Source organism: Marmota marmota, unplaced genomic scaffold, assembly GCF_001458135.2.
Source record: "Marmota marmota marmota unplaced genomic scaffold, marMar, whole genome shotgun sequence".
Classification (NCBI taxonomy): domain Eukaryota; kingdom Metazoa; phylum Chordata; class Mammalia; order Rodentia; family Sciuridae; genus Marmota; species Marmota marmota.
The window spans coordinates 12543922-12562507 of NW_026000241.1; the positions used below are offsets into that span (position 1 = coordinate 12543922).

An 18586-nucleotide genomic window follows, 5' to 3' on the forward strand; every position below is an offset into this window, starting at 1 on the left:
CCTGAATGTTCAGTTACAGCATCTACATATAATGATAACTTAGTCACATTTTTTTTCAAGTATCAGCCTCTTTGCTCTGTGGACTAGTTACTTACTAGCAGTTCCTACAAGTGGCCGTCAGCAGGGATGCCCATCCCTTGGCTCTGGTGGTGACTCCACTCCTTTCCTGCTCCCCAGGCTCCCAGGACACCCTCCTCTCCATCAGGCTTTTGTTGTAACTAATCTCCTAACTGATCTCCCTAGGTCTTCCATGCCTTCTTCCAGCCCCTTCTCTGCTAAAGCTGGTGTGATTTTTAAAGAGAACTTTATTAATTACAAATGTTCTCTTTGAGCAGTGTGGGGTATTGTTATAAATGCTCTACACTTATTCTTCACAGTCCTGGAAGGTTTATAGTTTTAGTCTAAGATAAAATAAGGTTTTAAGATTCCATAATTAACAAGTGTCCATGTCAGTCCATCTCCATCTGTCTTGAAAGTTCATGTTTCTTTATTCTTCATATGTTTTTATATATCTTTTGTCTACAGTTGTCAAGGCCTGTCTTGGTTTCTAGAAACTTTATTAGCTGTTTCTTTATCTATGTCCCTTAGTTTTAGATAATTTCTTTCCTCACTGATTTGGTTTTCTGTTTTATTCAGTTTGTTAGTCCTTGTTTCAGTTGAAGTTCATAATGCCTAGATCCTCTTTTTCCCCTGATGTTATAAACTAAGTCATAACACTGGGAATAAGAGTTCTAGTTAAGTAGAGCACAAAGAAACACCTCAGAGGAACTGATGGTGAACATCTGCTTATCCATTTTCCTTATTTATCAACTCTACTTTAGGTTTTTAAATATATTGGTGTTTAACACCTTGGGCTGAAATACTGATTTGCTACCAAACTATAATTTTAGTTTCGTATTGAATATTCATAAAACAAATAATTAGCATTTTGTGAAAGATAAAGCCATGCTAGTAATCAAAACCAGTTCACTGCCTCACAGTTTAGAATATCCCACTATAGGAGGTCTATCTCCTAGTCCTAACCAGCCTTGGTGGCAAGGATTCCCTGACATGAACAAACCAAGCCTTGTGTTTTCCATCTGTAAATGAGAATAATAATACACACAATTCAGGACTTTTGTGAAGATTGGTTGAAAATGTGACAGTGCTACGAATAGCAATTAAGATCCATTGATACCAAAGACCTTTCACAATGATGTCTTCCTCAGCATCTTGTTAGGTCTCCTAAGCTTTTTATCAGTCATAGAAACAAAGTGTAATTTTTATTCTTATTTCAGGTGACAAATGGACACCTGAGCCAGGAGGCCCTGGAATCCCAGATGAGAGCACTAATCTACACAGACTCAGATCTTATTGTCACCCCAATTATCGACAACCCCAAGGTGCGGAAAGATGTGTAACCACCAAGGGCTGGGTTTTAGGCTTCACTGAGGGCTGGAATTGGTGATGTTTTCATTCAGAATATTCTTTGCTATTCCTCTTGTCTGCTTCTTTCATTTGAGCGACTACGTCTGCCTTTCCAGCTCCCACCTGGTCTACAACTCTCTCCTTCACTTCTACCTCACTGGAGTGGTGAGTTTTCTCCTCACTGTTTTGTGTTTTAAATATTTATTTTTCAGTTTTAGGTGGACACAATATCTTTATTTTTATGTGGTGCTGAGGATCGAGCCCAGTGCCTCACGTGTGCTAAGCGAGGACTCTACTACTTGAGCCACAACCCCAACCCTTCTCCTCCTCCTCCTCCACTGTTTTTGATGTTGCAGCTCGGCCTCTTGTTACTGCAGTCTTGACATGTGGGGGTTGGCTGCAGCCCTCTACACCGCAGACCTTAGCTCTCAGTCCCTTTCTTTCTCCATCCATACGTCCTTGATTCACTCCAAGTATCCTGGTTGCTGAGGTATTAAAAGGTGGCCATGGGTCAGTGAGTGGTGCTCACCAGGCTGAGGCTGAAGGTGAGCGGGTCATACAGAGACCCCTTTCTCTCGAAGGCTGTCAAGCTGCAGAGCAGATGTGGGAGCAACAGCCAGAGTGTAGGGAGTCATGGTTCACAGTGCACTTCTAACCCAGAGTGAGCTTTGTTTCTTCATGTGTTTTTGGATGTAATATTATGTTACTAAGGTGTGAATAATCACCTTTAAAATAATTACTTTCTTTGTACTGCTGTTTTTTATTATTTTTTTAATCCAGACCCCCAACACATTTCACACTTTACTTCCTGTTCTAATTTTATGAGTTCACATGTCTGGCAGAGTAACTGTGAATTATACTACATTTGATGGGTAATGGAGCATTTCCCCCAGTGAACTTTCTATCAAACTATTTGATTATATTGGACCATGTTCTTTTTCTTTGGTTTTATAACCCAACTTTTAGGACCAATTTTAGATATCGAGGAAAGGTTCAAAATTATAGTGGAACTCTTGGGTCTCAAAAGGCATTCAGCTTCTCCTGGTGTGAGTCATCTTATAGGACCACAGTACTATAGCAAATCCAGGAATTAAAGATTGAAACAGTGCTGTCAGCTACCAGATTTATTTGCTTTTTTTCCCACTGTGCCATTAATGCCCCTTTTCTGTTCTAGGTTTGTGTATTACAGTTATTAATGTCTCCTCTGTCTCCTATAATCTGTCCTTGTTTTTTATGGCCTTGTGATACTTTCTCAGTCTTTCATGACTTTTGCACTTTGAAGAGTAACTGGCTAGGTATTTTGTAGAATGTTCTCAGTTTGGGTTTAAGGATTTCTCATGATTAGAATTTAAAGTGAGACCAGGAGATTATACATTTTTCTCAAAGGAGTATTACCAGTAAAGGGTTTTAAAATGCTATATGTAGAGGTTATGGAGAAGTTAAACATAGAAATAGCGAAATTTTCAATGAAAAACCTCAAGGTGAGTACCGCAGCTGTTCTGAAGTCATGGATCCAGCTATGTGGTTTCTTCACTTTTCTCTTTATGCTGTTCCATCTGCCTGGAATGGTTCTTCTCTAATACATGAGGTCCTACTTGGCCTTCCAGAACACAACCTGCCTTCCAGAACACAACCTGCCTTCCACCTCTTTCATCAACCCTGTCCTGACTACATCAGCCTAGAAGTTTTTGGTCTGTTCTCTAAATTACATTTAAAAAATTTCTCTGAAATGTTTTGTTTATAATTATGTCCTGCATGTTTTGATTTGCTAAATATTTTGTATTGTATTTGTAGTTTAACAAATGTTTATCTCATGTCCCGACAAGAATATTGGCTTCCTGACCATATGATCGTGTCTTTTATTTTGTACCCACCTTAGTGCTTAGAATAGTCTCTCACTCTGGTAGGTACCCAGTAAATATTTGTCAAATGCTAATATTTCTAACCTAGACAAATTAGTTGAAGAGTAATCCAAGGTAGGGCAAATCTTTTTTGTGAAGGTATATTTTATTGCAGATATTGGTTGAAATGATTTTTAAAAATAAATTGTCTATATTTTAATCTGAAATAGCACTGTTGAATTCTTTTTCTTTTTTATGATAAATTTTACAGCATTTGTTTTCCTCATTGATTTATATTTTGTAGGAAACATTTTAGGGGAGACACATTTGTCTCAGAATCTCAAAATGCATCTTAAAAGATTTTTAATTTTTTTTCTTATAACCACAGATTTTGAAGCAACCACCAGTTAAATTTGATCCAAAAATATTGCATCTACCAGCACATTCAGGTAGGCTCATAAATGGCTTATCAAACATTCAAACTTTTGAATTCAGATTCAAATATACAATTTATATGCAAATAAAATTTGTGTAGGAATAAATAAATTTCTATTTTGCTATTTGGCTATGTCTTCAGGGCAGTGTTATGCAAATTATAAACCATCTGCAATCTATTCCTGCCAGCTTTTGATGTTCCTCAGCTGGCTGTCTGTCCTGCACTCTTGTCGATGCGTTTTCCTATTCAGTGAATGGAGAGTCTTCTTCCCTTCCCTTCCCTTGGAGAGCTAGTAGAATTTCTTTGATTTACAGAGCCCTTCTGGTTACACAGGGTTGGGACCATAATGAAGAAATGGAGTCTTACTCAGCGTACTGCTATGAGGATTGTGTTTGAATAGAGATACTTAAAGAATGTTTGTTATGTTTCCTTTCAGCTAATGAATGTCTTAATCTTGAGTGTACACCAGAAACTTTTACATACCTTCACTTGATTGAAGAAGCTGAACAAATGATACTTCAAGTTGTTAAGCTAAATTTGGAGAAAATTCTTTACTATAGTCATGTAGTATTTATGATTTGAAGTAAATTCAAAATAAAGTATTCAAATTTGAATAAACCAACTAATGCTTTATATAGGTCAACTTAACTAATAAAGCCCCCAAATCTCAAAGAGGATTGTTTTGGAAAGACTAAAATGAAGCAAAATATTATTCATAGTGCTTTCAGTGCCATCGATTATTTATGAAATATTATCTGAAGTAATATTCTTCTTTCCCCTTTGAGTTATTTGTAAATTTACTTTTCCAGTTTATCTTTCTTAAAGAGATCAGCTGAAAGTATGCACATTTTAATTCATTTTTTAATATGGAGATTGAACTCAGGGGTGCTTACTGCTGAGTCACATCCCACCCTTTTTAAAGACAAGTCTCACTAAGTTGTTTAGGGCCTCACTAAGTTGCTGAGGCTGGCTTTGAACTTGGAATCCTCCAGCCTCAGCCTCCTGAGCCACTGGGATTTCAGGCATGCGCCATCATGTGTGTCTGCACATTTTAGATGGTATCTCATTTTCTAGCCTTTGCCTTTTGTTTGTATAGGGACTTGGAGGTAGGAATTCTAGGTGATTCCAGCTATTGTATAAACCTGGTTATAATGAGCAGTAATTTCATTTTAAAAATTTCACTTTTTAAAAAATATTTTTTTTTAGTTGTAGATGGACACAATACTTTTATTTATTTATTTTTATGTGGTGCTGAGGTTTGAACCCAGAGTGTGAGTCAAGCACTCTGCTACTGATCCACAATCCCAGCCCTCATGGGCATGTTTTAACAACTGTACAACCTATGTCTTTTTCAGTATTTTAGGACTGGGCTGATAGAAAGATAAAAAGGCTATCTTGTTTTCTTGAAATACAACTTTATCTATATTTTGTTAAGAGTCCTAGGTTGCAGAACAGTTCTCCTTTACTCATCTGCCTGCCTTTTTGAGCAGCTTTCCATTGAAGTAGTTAAGAAGTTTCCTTGGGTAGATGGAGATGAAGACTATAGGACAAAGAAAAGTAGTGTCGTCTGTGGAGTGTTTTTGGTTTGACAGTGTTAAGGTTTTCTTTGTCCTCATCCTTGCTCTCAAAATTCTGTTTTATTTCTCATGTTTTCAGCAGTACTTTTTTTTCACATAATATATTACTAATATATTTATTTATTTATTTTTTTCCTCTGCAGTTGACAAGTTGTTATTTCTGAAAGACCAAGATTGGAATGACTTTTTGCAACAAGTGTGCTCACAGATTGACTCCACTGAGAAGAGCACAGCGGCCTCCCGAGCTAAGCTGAATCTCCTCTGCTATTTATGCGTGGTGGCTGGTCACAAGGAGGTAGCCACCAGGCTACTCCATTCCCCCCTGGTAGGTAGAGTGAGGCAAAAAGCCTTTTCTAGAGTCCCCACAACTTGCCTTCATGTGCTTAGCTGTTGGAGATTACAAGATCTTAAGTTCATGAAAATTATTCATATTTTAATTTTTGGCCTAAAAGCACTGGGTAATTGGTGATTTCAGGGTTTTTTTTTTTTTGTGTGTGTGATTCTCAGCTTTTGTTTTATGTAACTTAATTCTAAGAAATTTTTCACATATGCGTTGAACTGTCCTTTGGAATATGGGGTCCCTTGACTGGGCCAACCTGGTCAATGCCAAGGCTTCTGAGATGACATTGAGGGGAGGCCTCAAGGGTCTAGACTTATTTTCTGTTGCCCCTGGAAATATTATTGCTTGGAATGTCTTGGCTTATTAGTAAACCAAGATATGGCAGAGCTTTTGAAGTCCTCTTCTAGGAGGAATTACAGTGGTTTGGAGGTGTTTTTTGTAAGGGACCTCATTTGGGAACTAACTTGAAAAAAAATTAAGTGCATTTTGCATTAATACTATTAAGATAGTATTAATGATTTCTTTTGATAGTTGGTGTATCAGGTGGGAGTGGAATATAAAGTGGCAGTAAATGGTAAGAAAAACTTAAAGTACTTAGTTTTTGGTTTTACTTTATTCATGTACTCAGTGCTTTGCATATTTGTAAATTACTTTCTTGGTGTATAATTTACATTTTAGCTGTGTAAAGATCTGATTTGTTAACTTAGTCATCGCTTTCTGTGCTGTTTCATGAATTAAACGTATATTTTTAAAATTCTAGTTCCAGTTGCTAATCCAGCATTTGCGAATAGCTCCAAATTGGGATATGTAAGTAACATTTATATTTTAAAGAGTTCTTTGTGGTTTTATGAAGTTATTACAAAATACATATTTATAACAAGTGCTGAGTCTAAATGCAATTTCTGGAGGCATCCTGATTTGTTCATTTAAAAAGATTTAAAAATAGACATTATCCTACTATAAACACAATTCTAGGATTATCTAAGCAATGTCTAGAGACTTTATTGACTGTTACTCTTGAGTATTCATTGTGGAATGGATTCTGTGTTTCCTGTTACACTCCTGTGAGTTTTCCCGTTGCTACTTGTTTATGTACTCCAGCACATAGTTTGCCTGTGATCTGTAAACTCCTGAGCGAAGAAGTGCAGTTTTTATGGACTCTGCGTGCCAGAGTGAAAAGCACATTTGCATCAGGTATTAGAGGGCTCAGGGCTCTGGCTGCCAATGAGATGTAGCCAAATGCTGAAATCTTCTTCTGAGTCTCTGCTTCCTGGGGAATGTGCATAGGACAGAGGCAGACCTGGGTGTGGTGGATTCCAGATTTTCCCCCTGGGAAAATTGCTTTAACTGCTGACCCTCACTTTCCTTATCTGTAAAATGGAGATAGTGTAACTACCTGATAAACTAAATATGTGGAAAATCTTTTACAGTGGGTACATTTTAGTGGGTGCTTAATATACATTGGGGGTGTGGAATTTGTAGTTCTTATTATCATGCATACTTATGATTGTTAGGAGAAACATATGAGAAAAGGGAGGTGAAGGAATTTTGTGAATTGTGGTAGTGGCATGATAGTAATTGTTTTTCCCTGCTGGCAAAGTGCACAAAATGCTTTAGGGTAATTAATCATCCTGATGCATCTTCCAATGTTACTCTCCCAAAGTAAAATTTGGTGTAAAGAAAAAGGTGATAGTTGAGCATTTAATGAGATTTGTTGTATGTTCATTGAAAAGGAACCATTGAAATTTTTATTAAAATACTTTTGTTTAAAGCTTCTCTTTGAATGGAGTGCCCCCTAGTGACATTAGAGCAAACATTAGTTCTTTCCAAGTACTGCTTTAAAACTGTTTCTCATTTTTTAAATTGAAGTTTAACTGTAAAACAGTTTTGAGGAAAATGATAAATATTAAGGTAGACAAGTCCTCTGATTGAAGCCTTCTTTTTCAATAAGGAAACTGCTGCTTCTAGTTTTGTTCAGTTTTCCAAGTTTGTTCTGCATATAGGAAAACAAAATTAGAGTCACATGATACAATTTTAAAGTTTCTCCTCATTCTCTATATAGATACCTGTGTGTGTTACCTCAATTCTACTTTCTATATCTATGAATTTGGTTATTGTGTATACTTATATGAGTAGAAGTATGAATATTTGTCTTTTTGTGTGTGGCTATTTCATTTAGCTTTGTTCTCAAGGTCCATCCAAGTTATAGCATGTGCTAGAATTTGATTCCTTTCTTTTTAAGGTCAAATAATGTTCTAATATTGTGTATCCTTTCATCTGTTGGACACTTGCATTGTTTTTACCTTTTGACCATTGTGAATCATGTTCTATGAATGCTGGTCTTTGTTTATTTTCCTGATTATAACTCTTCCAGTTGGAGATCATGGTTTTGGTTTACATTTCTTTTGTGACTAGCAGCTTTTCAGGTACTTGTCGGTTATCTGTATCTTCTTTGGAGAAATGTCTATTCAAGTCCTTTGCCCAATTTTGAATTGAGTAATTTTTTTTGTTCTTTATATATCCTGGGTATTAACCCTTATCAAATAAGAGATTTGAAAACATTCTCTTTCATCCAGAGGGTTTTTTGCCTTCTTACTGTGCTGTAGTGATCTTTGATTTATAAAAGGTTTTGATTTTGATGAAGTTTGATTCAAGTAGTTTTTCTTTGCTTGTTTGTGCTTTTGGTGCCATATCCAGAAAGTCAGTGTGAAATCCAAAGTCATAAAGTTTTCTCCTATTTTTTTTTTGCTAATAGTTTTATAGTTTGTTTTGGAGTTTAGATCTTTGATATGTTTTTGAATTAGTATTTGAAAATGGTGTAAGTTGAGGGTAAAACTTGATTGCCTTTGTGTGTGGATATTGTTTTACCTATACTTATGTGTCAAAAGGTTTGCCTTTCCCCATGGAATGGTCTTGGTACCTTTGTGGAAAATTGTTTACACATATATGTGAGGATTTATTTCTTGGCTCTCCATTCCATTGGTCTGTATCTTTGATTTTATGCTAATACCATACTGTCTTGATTACTGTAGTTTTAAGTTTTGAAATTGTGAAAGGTCCAAATTTTTTGAGATTGTTTTAGCCACTTAAGTATCCATTAGGATATGAATTTTGGGGCTGGGGTTGTGGCTCAGTGGTAAAGCACTTGGCTAGCATGTGTGAGGCACTGGGTTTGATTCTCAGCACCACATATAAATAATAAATAAATAAAATTAAAAAAAAAGTACTTCCCCAAATTCATTTTTTAATTTTTTTTTTTTTTTTTAGTAATAGTTTTACATCTGAATAAGATGAGGTTAAATGCTCATCTTTTTGGAACATTTCCTCCATTTCTATGATCAAATTCACTTCTTAGTTGATCAAATTTCATTATTCTGTAGGTTTGTTTTGTTTACTTTTCCAAGAAGGCCTCTCTGTGGCTCTGCTTCTGGAGTAGTTGCCTCCTTGGGTGTTTCTGTCAGACCCTGTAGCTCAGGGAGGTGGTCTTGCCCCTAGAGCCATTCACCTCCATGCCACAGTTTGGACTTATGCTGTCTTCCCCTGTGCTGACTTTAGCTCTGCAGGAACTGGGGCCAACGTCAACTTTTCTTCCTCGTGTGTGTATCTTGTTTGAGTTTGCTTTATTTTGTCTGAACTTTTCTTTTTATTCCAGTACAGGCAAGTTTTTATCAGACCATATGTAGGAATCTTTTTACAAACATGTTATAGCAGTTGCTTTACTAAATTTCTTAGCTCCTCCCAACATTTCATCCTTTTATGCTTCTGAAAATAGGAGCAGTATGGGTGTGGGATTTGTCTTTTTACTCTTCTCTCAAACTCTTTTGCTTTCTCACTTTGTCCTTTTTATTGTGGTACAGTTCACTGTAAAATCAACTTTTTAAAAGTGTAGAGTTTGGGCTTTAGTACATACAAAGTTGTGCAACCATCACTGCTGTCTTATTTCAGAAGATTTTTATCTTCCAATGAAAACCTTGTACCTCTTTTGTTCCCCTAGCCTCTGAAAACCACCTACCTAATTTATGTTGATTTTTTTTTTTTGGTCCTATGCTGGACTTTGCAAATAAATGGAATCATATAGTATGTGGCCTTTTGTGCCTAACTTCTGTCATTTTGCAGGCTTATATTTTTTGTAGGTCAAGGTTAATCCATCTTGTATGTATTAGTTTGTATTCATATGCCAGTTTTTGTCTGAACTTAAATGTTTTCATCACAAATGTAACTAGTAGTTGAAATGCTGGCTTATACGCTGTGTTCAATCTTTTGAAGAACTGCCATGCTCTTTGCTTGCTGTTCAGTATCTCTCTGTCATCAAGCTTGGTATTTATCCTGGTTATTTTTTAGGATTTCTAGTGAATTTTAATAATCATTTTTGAAAGTTTTTATTTTTTTGTTCTGTGTTCTTTATTCCTTCCTACATTTGGTATGAAATATACTTTTTTTTGGAGATAAATGTTAGGATTGTTTAAAAAAAATCCTTTGAGATATATTAGGATTAAATATAATAATATTTAAGGTAAGGCCTTAGTATTATAAAACTTGTGCGCTTATCTCTTGAACCTGTAGGTCACTTCTTTTTCATTATAGTTCTGCTTTTTAATGCTGTTTATTTCTCAAATGCCTGATGATATTTTATTCTTACTTAATATGATCAAATGATGTATAATGTGGTAATACCAGTTTCCTCCATGCTTGTTTAGTGTTTCTCCTTTAAGGGAGGAGCCCTGTGTATCAATAGGTGGGATCTGTTGGCTGGTGGACAGGTGTATTTTCTTTTTCTTTCTCTTTCTATCTTTCTCTTTCTGTTTCTTTTTTCTTTTTCTTTCTTTCTTTTTCTCTTTCTCTATTTTTCTTTCTCTTTCTCTTTCTCCTTTCTCTTGCTCTTTCTCTTTTTCTTTTTCTTTCTTTCTCTTTCTTTCTTTCTCTTTTTCTTTCTCTTTCTCTTTCTTTCTCTTTTTCTCTTCTTTCTTTCTCTTTTTCTTTCTTTCTCTTTTCTTTTTTCTTTTTCTTTCTTTCTTTTTGTTTTTTCTTTTTTTTTTAATTTTTTATTGTGGGTTGTTCAAAACATTACAAATTTCTTGACATATCATATTCCACACTTTGATTCAAGTGGGTTATGAACTCCCACCTTCACCCCATACACAGATTGCAGAATCACATCAGTTACACATCCATTGATTTACATATTGCCATACTAGTGTCTGTTGTGCTCTGCTGCCTTTCCCATCCTCCACCCTCCCCCCTCCCCACCTCTCCCCTCCCCTCCCCTCCTCTCTCTCTACCCCCTCCACTGTATAACCCTGAGGGTCTCCTTCCATTACCATGCAATTTCCCTTCTCTCTCCCTTTCCCTCCCACCTCTCATCCCTGTTAAATGTTAATCTTCTTCTCCTGCTCTTCGTCCCTACTCTGATCTTAGTTACTCTCCTTATATCAAAGAAGACATTTGGCATTTGTTTTTTAGGGATTGGCTAGCTTCACTTAGCATAATCTGCTCTAATGCCATCCATTTCCCTGTAAATTCTATGATTTTGTCATTTTTTAATGCAGAGTAATACTCCATTGTGTATAAATGCCACATTTTTTTTATCCATTCGTCTATTGAAGGGCATCTAGGTTGGTTCCACAGTCTTGCTATTGTGAACTGTGCTGCTATGAACATCGATGTAGCAGTGTCCCTGTAGCATGCTCTTTTTAGGTCTTTAGGGAATAGACCAAGAAGGGGAATAGCTGGGTCAAATGGTGGCTCCATTCCCAGCTTTCCAAGAAATCTCCATACTGCTTTCCAAATTGGCTGCACCAATCTGCAGTCCCACCAGCAATGTACAAGTGTACCCTTTTCCCCACATCCTCGCCAGCACTTGTTGTTGTTTGACTTCCTAATGGCTGCCAATCTTACTGGAGTGAGATGGTATCTTAGGGTGGTTTTGATTTGCATTTCTCTGACTGCTAGAGATGTTGAGCATTTTTTCTTGTACTTGACCACTGAGCCACATCCCCAGCCCTAGGGTCTCAGTGAATTGCTAGTGCCTGACTAAGTTGGTGAGGCTGGCTTTGAATTCTCAATCTTCCTATCTCCCCAGTCGCTGGAATTACAGGCATGCTCCGCCACGCCCGGCCTTAGGGGTTTCTTTTATTCTCTGTGTGATTCTGTTTGTCATCTGGGACTTTCTATTCCACTTTCAGCCCTTCTTTGTTTCTAATTATCATGGAGTTAAAATAATTTTTCTACTTTAACAGATTCTTGAAGGGATCAGTGTCTAGTCTGCTAACATGATTGTGATTTATGGAGGTTTCATTTTTTATTTACTGTATAATATACACAGAAGTGCTTCTAAATTTGCACGTGTCAAGGCTTTTTTGCTTATCATTTCCACTTCGCTATTTTTATTATAATAGTGAATTCTATGTAATATTTCTGCTTTTGGGAGTGTTCTAATTTATCTTTGTGGTCTTGTATAAAATCAATTTTTAAAATTAGGCCACGAATATGGTCAATAATGGTAGCTAACCTGTTCAATTCAGACTCCAAGATAGTTTCTACATGTGGATTATATCCCTTGATTCTTACAACTTGATGGAGTACATACTATTAGTCCTTCTGAACTTATGAGGTAACCAAGACCCAGGCACATAAAAGATGAGTAACTACTCAGGGCACTGTTGTCCCCATTATTCTCACTGTGGACTCAAGACTATGCATAGGACATGTGGTTCCTAGTCATCGATACTGTCCAGTACAGTCTTCCATTGAGTAATAGTGTTCATCTTTTTCCAGGGTGTAGAGTTTGGTATATACATGTGTTCCATTAGCCTTGTTGGTTTTACCATGGATGCTTGAATGTGTGTCTGTTCACTTCTTATTGCTGAGCTTGGGGAAGAAGTAGATTGAAATTTCTGACTCCCTTTGGCTTTACTTTCATGCTTTGTTATTTGTTGTATGAAGGATCATACCTTATATTTTTTGTAGGTCATATAGTTTTTAGTTTATAAGAAAATTTCTCATTTAATGCTTTTAGCCTTGAATTCTGCTTTACTTCACTTCACTTTAGCCTTGAATTCACTTCACTTCTGCTTCACTTCTGAATTCTGCAATGTGCAGCCATATGTTTTATCCACTCCTTTCCTGCTAACACATGTAGTAACTTAGTTTTTGATGATGTGATCATTTTTGTTTAGCAGACATTTAGAAAGGGCATACTTGTACTCCAAGCACTGGTCTCAGTGTTCACAATGGTGAACAGAACAAAGCTCTGCCTTCATTGACTTTAAGGGTTGACCTTGAGGGAGGTAGATAATAATTGAGTAAACAAATGAACAATAACTACAAAAATTTAAATCAGCTCTATGCTCTAATATGACTTAACTAACTACATGTAGTTTGTTAAATTAAAATTCAATAAAATTTAAGTTCCTCGCTTGCACCAGGCATATTTTATGTGCATGATTAGTAATGTTTTCAGTGTATACTGCATTGAAGAGTGTGGTCATGGAACATTCCTGTTATTACATGGAAGTCTGTTGGACACTGCTGCCCCAGATGTTCTTGGGGATACAGGATGGTTCTTAGGAGACTGTGCTGAGTTGGGGAGGGGATTAGAACCTGGAGTGGCCATATTGAAGAAAACTGAATTCTGAAAAACGACAGTCTTGTGAGGGTCTTGTGTATAGAGTATTATGGTATGTAAGTTTTTGTTATAAACTGAGGACTACTGTCATTATTACTTTAAGTTTATAATTGAAAAGTATTAGTGTTTTTAGGTAGGGTATTTTCTCTGATTTGATTTGAAATTATTTCTGGGGAAATTAGAAATATTACCATGTTGTGATACGTTTTTATTTTAGTTGAATAAATCTAGTAGATAATATTTAATTTTGTAGATTGAGAAATGATTTAGTGTCTCATAAATTTAAAAAAAATTTTTTAGTTGTAGTTGGACACAATACCTTTATTTTTATGTGGTGCTGAGGATCGAACCCAGCGCCTCACACATGCTAGGCAAGCGCTCTACCAGGCAGCCCCAGCCCCTCAAATATTTTTGAGCTTATTTTGAAAACAGGTTTTGTTTCATACTGTCTAATTCATTGGTGAGTTTTTGATAACAAGCATTTGTTTTACAATTGTGAAAAAAACCCAACTAGATCTTAATGCAGCTACCTGTTTGAATTGCACACATGGAAATAAAGCAAGTGACTTGGTTGCAATTGCAGCTACTCAGTGGCCTTGTTTGTCAGCTTTCTGTTGCTGTGACAAATACCTCATTCAAAAAACTTAAAAGTAGTGCCACAGGCTGGGGACATTTAGGATCCAAGGCATAAAAATGGCAAACTGGAGCCTGGAAGCTTCTTTCTTTTGTAAGTTGGTATAATATCCTACCAAATCTTTTTCAAAATGATCACTTTTAAAGTACAGTCTTTATATTCAGAGGTGGGATGGTAATCATGAAATGGCTAGGACTTTTATCTGCATATGTTAAGAGAATTGAATTCCATAAGAATTATCTGTCAGAAGTGTCACTGCACATTTTCCCTGTGCTACTTCTGAGTAGCATGGGTCCTGGGAATGTTTAAGGAACTGTGAAAATTAGTGCATGCTGATGAGCCAGGAAACAGGCAGGTGTCACTAAATGTGATTCTCATCAACTTCCCATTTTCTTTTCTGGTGAAAAAAATCTTAATTTCCTGTATTTCAAACCACACTGAGGTCTGAAGTTCAATTTAGTAATTTTTTCAACTTCATTTTTTGCTAGATGCCAAAGAAAAGCATCATTAAAACTAAATAGGATTAATTAAAATACAAATAATCTTTTTAACGGTGCTCATATTATTTACCACCTATATAGAATTCTACTCACTAGCTCAGTAAAAGTGGAATAGAGACCTTAAGCCAAATGCCTGTGTACTCACATGAAAGGGTTAATGAGTATTTCTCTTGTCTCGGGTTAAGGCCTTTTCAAAAGTCCATTTTCCGTTTCATCATTAAACCATAGCTTGTTTAAATTTTGTCAACATAACAAATAGAATTACAAAGGACATGGTTATTCCAAGTTTTTCCTTATATATGAGGGATGGTTTCTTTGGACATTGTATGTGTGGAGTATAGGCCTGTCCTGTTACACTGAATTTTTATTTCATATTCTTATAGCTAAAGCATGTGGCAGCTAGTATTGACTTCCTTGGTCCTGACTCTTCTTTTCAAAGTTTGTATTCTTTCCATTTACAGACGGGCCAAAGTTGCTCGGGTAATTGGTTTGCTGGCTTCGCACACAACTGAGCTCCAGGAAAATACACCCATTATTGAGGTAATTTCTTTCATTACTGACATGTTATGAATGACAAAAAATATTGTTTTTTTTTTTCATGATTTGGAACATACAGCTTTACGTTGACCTTCACTTAATTTTTTTTTTTTTGGTGTGTGGAATTGTGGCAATTATAAAATGAGGATCTGGATAGAATTAAGCTCATTTACAACAGTTGTCTCTTACTGAAGATGGTGTGGCAGAATACAAGGCCTTTTTGAAGCATTCTGTGTAATTCAAATTGAAATTCTTCTGGCTTTTTACCTTGATTTTGTTTTCATCCTCACTAGTAGTCAGTTATTTCTTGATAACTGATTCCAGTATTTAATGGTCATTCATGCACTAAAGGATATTTCTAGTATCAATCAGTCATTTCTTTCAAGTACTGATACTGGGAATTTTTTCTTATTTAGTTAATAATTTTAAGTTCTGTGAAGTGAATACTACTATTGTACTACTTATATGAGTGTCTTTGAATACTGAATAGCTTTCTACCTATCCTGTTAATGTGAAGTATAGTCAATTGGTAATGGATTTTTATTCCTTGGACTGGGAAAGAGTCAAGAGTCAAAATGCATTAAAAAAAACCCAAAGCTTTTAGGGTCAAAAACTCAGGGTAAGGAGAGGGGCTTTGGTAGATCAGAAGCTGATGGTGTGGTATTGGAGCATTTAGAGGAATTATTTGTCTAAGTACTGTCCAAATGAACTTTCTGTAGTGATGCAAACATCCAAGCAGAGGCCTGAAGGAATTGAGGAAATGAGGTGAACTATCTGGCAGAAGAGTATTTGAGACAGGGCGAATAGCATTTGCAAAAGGCTAGAGGTAAAAGAAGTGTGGTTTGCCTGTTTCAAGGAAGAAGGAGGGGTGAATATAGGGCTGATGAGATGATTGGTAGAAGATGAAGTGTCAGGAACTAGATGATGTAGATTTGTTGTAAGATGTGATAAGAACTTGGGATTTTATTAAAAATAAAATGGAGGCCACTGGAGGATTGAGAACAGAGGAGTACACTGTTGTGCTTATGTTTTAAAAGGATCACCCTATTTCAGGGACAGGGTAAGGTAGACTCAGACTAGTGTAGAAGGTGAGAGGTGATGGTGACTTGCATCAGGTTTTTAGTCACCTATGCATACTTGCATGTACTTACAAATATACTTATTTCCTGGATATACTAGAAGAGTGACAGATTTGCTAATTGCTATAATATCTGAAAGCAGACTTTAATATCCAAGAAGTCTGGCCAATATAAATTCTAATGTTCAATGTTCCAAATGCTGAGTTGTCATGGAAATGCAAATGAAAAGAAAAGTGAAGTGTCAAAATGGTCACCAGATGGGCAAAAATGAAAAAGTCTCTCAATCCTACATGGTTGTGGTAGTACTGGATAGAAGGAGCTCTTAGATGCTTCCAGGGGGAGTATGAATGAATGTAGCCATTCTGGAAAACTTCTTGGCCATGAAAACAAGCTGAAAACATTTCTACCTGTAACTGAGCATCTATTACCTTAAAACTCAATGTGCCAAATGACACAAGTAGTTACATACTGACAGCATTGTTTATAACAGCCCCACATTTAAAATAATCCATATCCATATTCCATCAACAGAAGAATGGGTGAAGGGTGTCACATTCAGTGTGCTAGTCAGTGCTGAATAGCATTGAGAGTGACAAACAGCAGCATTGGGCAACAGGCCCAAGTGAATCTCAGTCATAGACTATTGTTCTAGACTGACTGTAGGTCATTGCATGGGAAAGACTGATCATATATTCAGAACTATTCTGTGGGTTGTGGTTCCTCCCTAGAAGGGGAGCTCCCCTTGAGTAGACAACATGGGGGAGAGATGAGCAGGTGGGTGTTGTGGAAGGTGCATGGAAAGGAGAGTTGCCTTGTGGCTTAGTTAGGGGAAGACAGGCCAGAGACCAAGGCTGTATTGTGATGCTGTCCTTAACCCCTGTGGCATCTTTATGCTTGGAACCCTCTGTAAGTGGCTGGGAGGTATGTTCTCCTGTGATGGGAATCCTCAAGGGTCTGAACAGAGGGCCTTTGCAGGAACTTGGGACCTGTCCATACCCTGGGTGATGTGATCTCCTCACCTGTGGCCTGATCCTCTTGGTACTTGCTTTTGCTGCTGCCTGAGAGCTGAACTGCACAGTGGTTTGTACTGTTAGCTAGAGTTCTTGGCTTGTGCTTCCTTCTCTTTGGAGGCTGGGTACTTAGTATTTCAGTATTTCTCCAATTCTTGTTCCTGTCCCTCTCACACACATAGTATTCCTGATGTTGCCTCTGCTGAGAGGAGAGGCCAGGCACTAGTTTCTGAGGTTCTGTATATTTTATTCTTGCACTGTTTCCCTCCGGGCTTTTCACTGGTGTTTTGGGTGCAGATTTGGGAGAAATAATCATTTCATTAAAAAAAGTAATACTTTGTTTATCTAGTAAACTTTTGAATTCAGCATACTACATAGTGAACCAAATTTTATTTGATAATGAGTTTACATCATAAGTTGAAATCATGCCAGGTGCTCCTTTGTGATGCAGTCTTTATTATTATTTTTTATGCTGGGGATTGAACCCAGAGCTGTGCTCATATTAAGTGTGTGCCCAGACACTGAGTGACACACCCAGGCCCCGTGATGCCATTTTAAATTTTATTTCTTTATTTTTAAATTTTTATTATTGGTTGTTCAAAACATTACATAGTTCTTGACATATCATATTTCATACATTTGATTCAAGTGGGTTATGAACTCCCATTTTTACCCCGTATACAGATTGCAGAATCACATCGGTTACACATCCACTGTTTTACATACTGCCATACTAGGATTCTGCTGCCTTTCCTATCCTCTACTATCCCCCCTCCCCTCCCATCTTCTCTCTCTACCCCCATCTACTGTCATTCATTTCTCCCCCTTGTTTTTTTCCCCTTTCCCCTCACTTCCTCTTATATGTAATTTTGTATAACAATGAGGGTCTCCTTCCATTTCCATGCAATTTCCCTTCTCTCTCCCTTTCCTTCTCTCTCCCTTTCCTTCCCACCTCTCGTCCCTGTTTAATGTTGATCTTCTTCTCATGCTCTTCCTCCCTGCTCTGTTCTTAATTCTTCTCCTTATATCAAAGAAGACATTTGGCATTTGTTTTTTAGGGATTGGCTAGCTTCACTTAGCATAATCTGCTCTAATGCCATCCATTTCCCTGCAAATTCCATGATTTTGTCATTTTTTAGTGCAGAGTAATACTCCATTGTGTATAAATGCCACATTTTTTTTTATCCATTCATCTATTGAAGGGCATCTAGGTTGGTTCCACAGTCTAGCTATTGTGAATTGTGCTGCTATGAACATCGATGTAGCAGTATCCCTGTAGTATGCTCTTTTAGGTCTTTAGGGAATAGACCGAGAAGGGGAATAGCTGGGTCAAATGGTGGTTCCATTCCCTGCTTTCCAAGGAATCTCCATACTGCTTTCCAAATTGGCCGCACCAATTTGCAGTCCCACCAGCAATGTACAAGAGTACCCTTTTCCCCACATCCTCGCCAGCACTTGTTGTTTGACTTCATAATGACTGCCAATCTTACTGGAATGAGATGGTATCTTAGGGTGGTTTTGATTTGCATTTCTCTGACTGCTAGAGATGGTGAGCATTTTTTCATGTACTTGTTGATTGAGTGTCTGTTCAGCTCTGAGAA

General features: G+C 37.0%; 1 protein-coding gene across 1 annotated transcript in view; it reads left to right on the forward strand.

Annotated features, from left to right (window-relative positions):
• Positions 1-18586, forward strand: part of Ulk4 (unc-51 like kinase 4) — a 522779-nt gene that overhangs the window by 39809 nt on the left and 464384 nt on the right. The window contains 5 exon segments of the mRNA XM_048795329.1: positions 1278-1382; positions 3637-3697; positions 5405-5586; positions 6362-6408; positions 14821-14899. Coding sequence (XP_048651286.1) covers positions 1278-1382; positions 3637-3697; positions 5405-5586; positions 6362-6408; positions 14821-14899 — 474 coding nt within the window.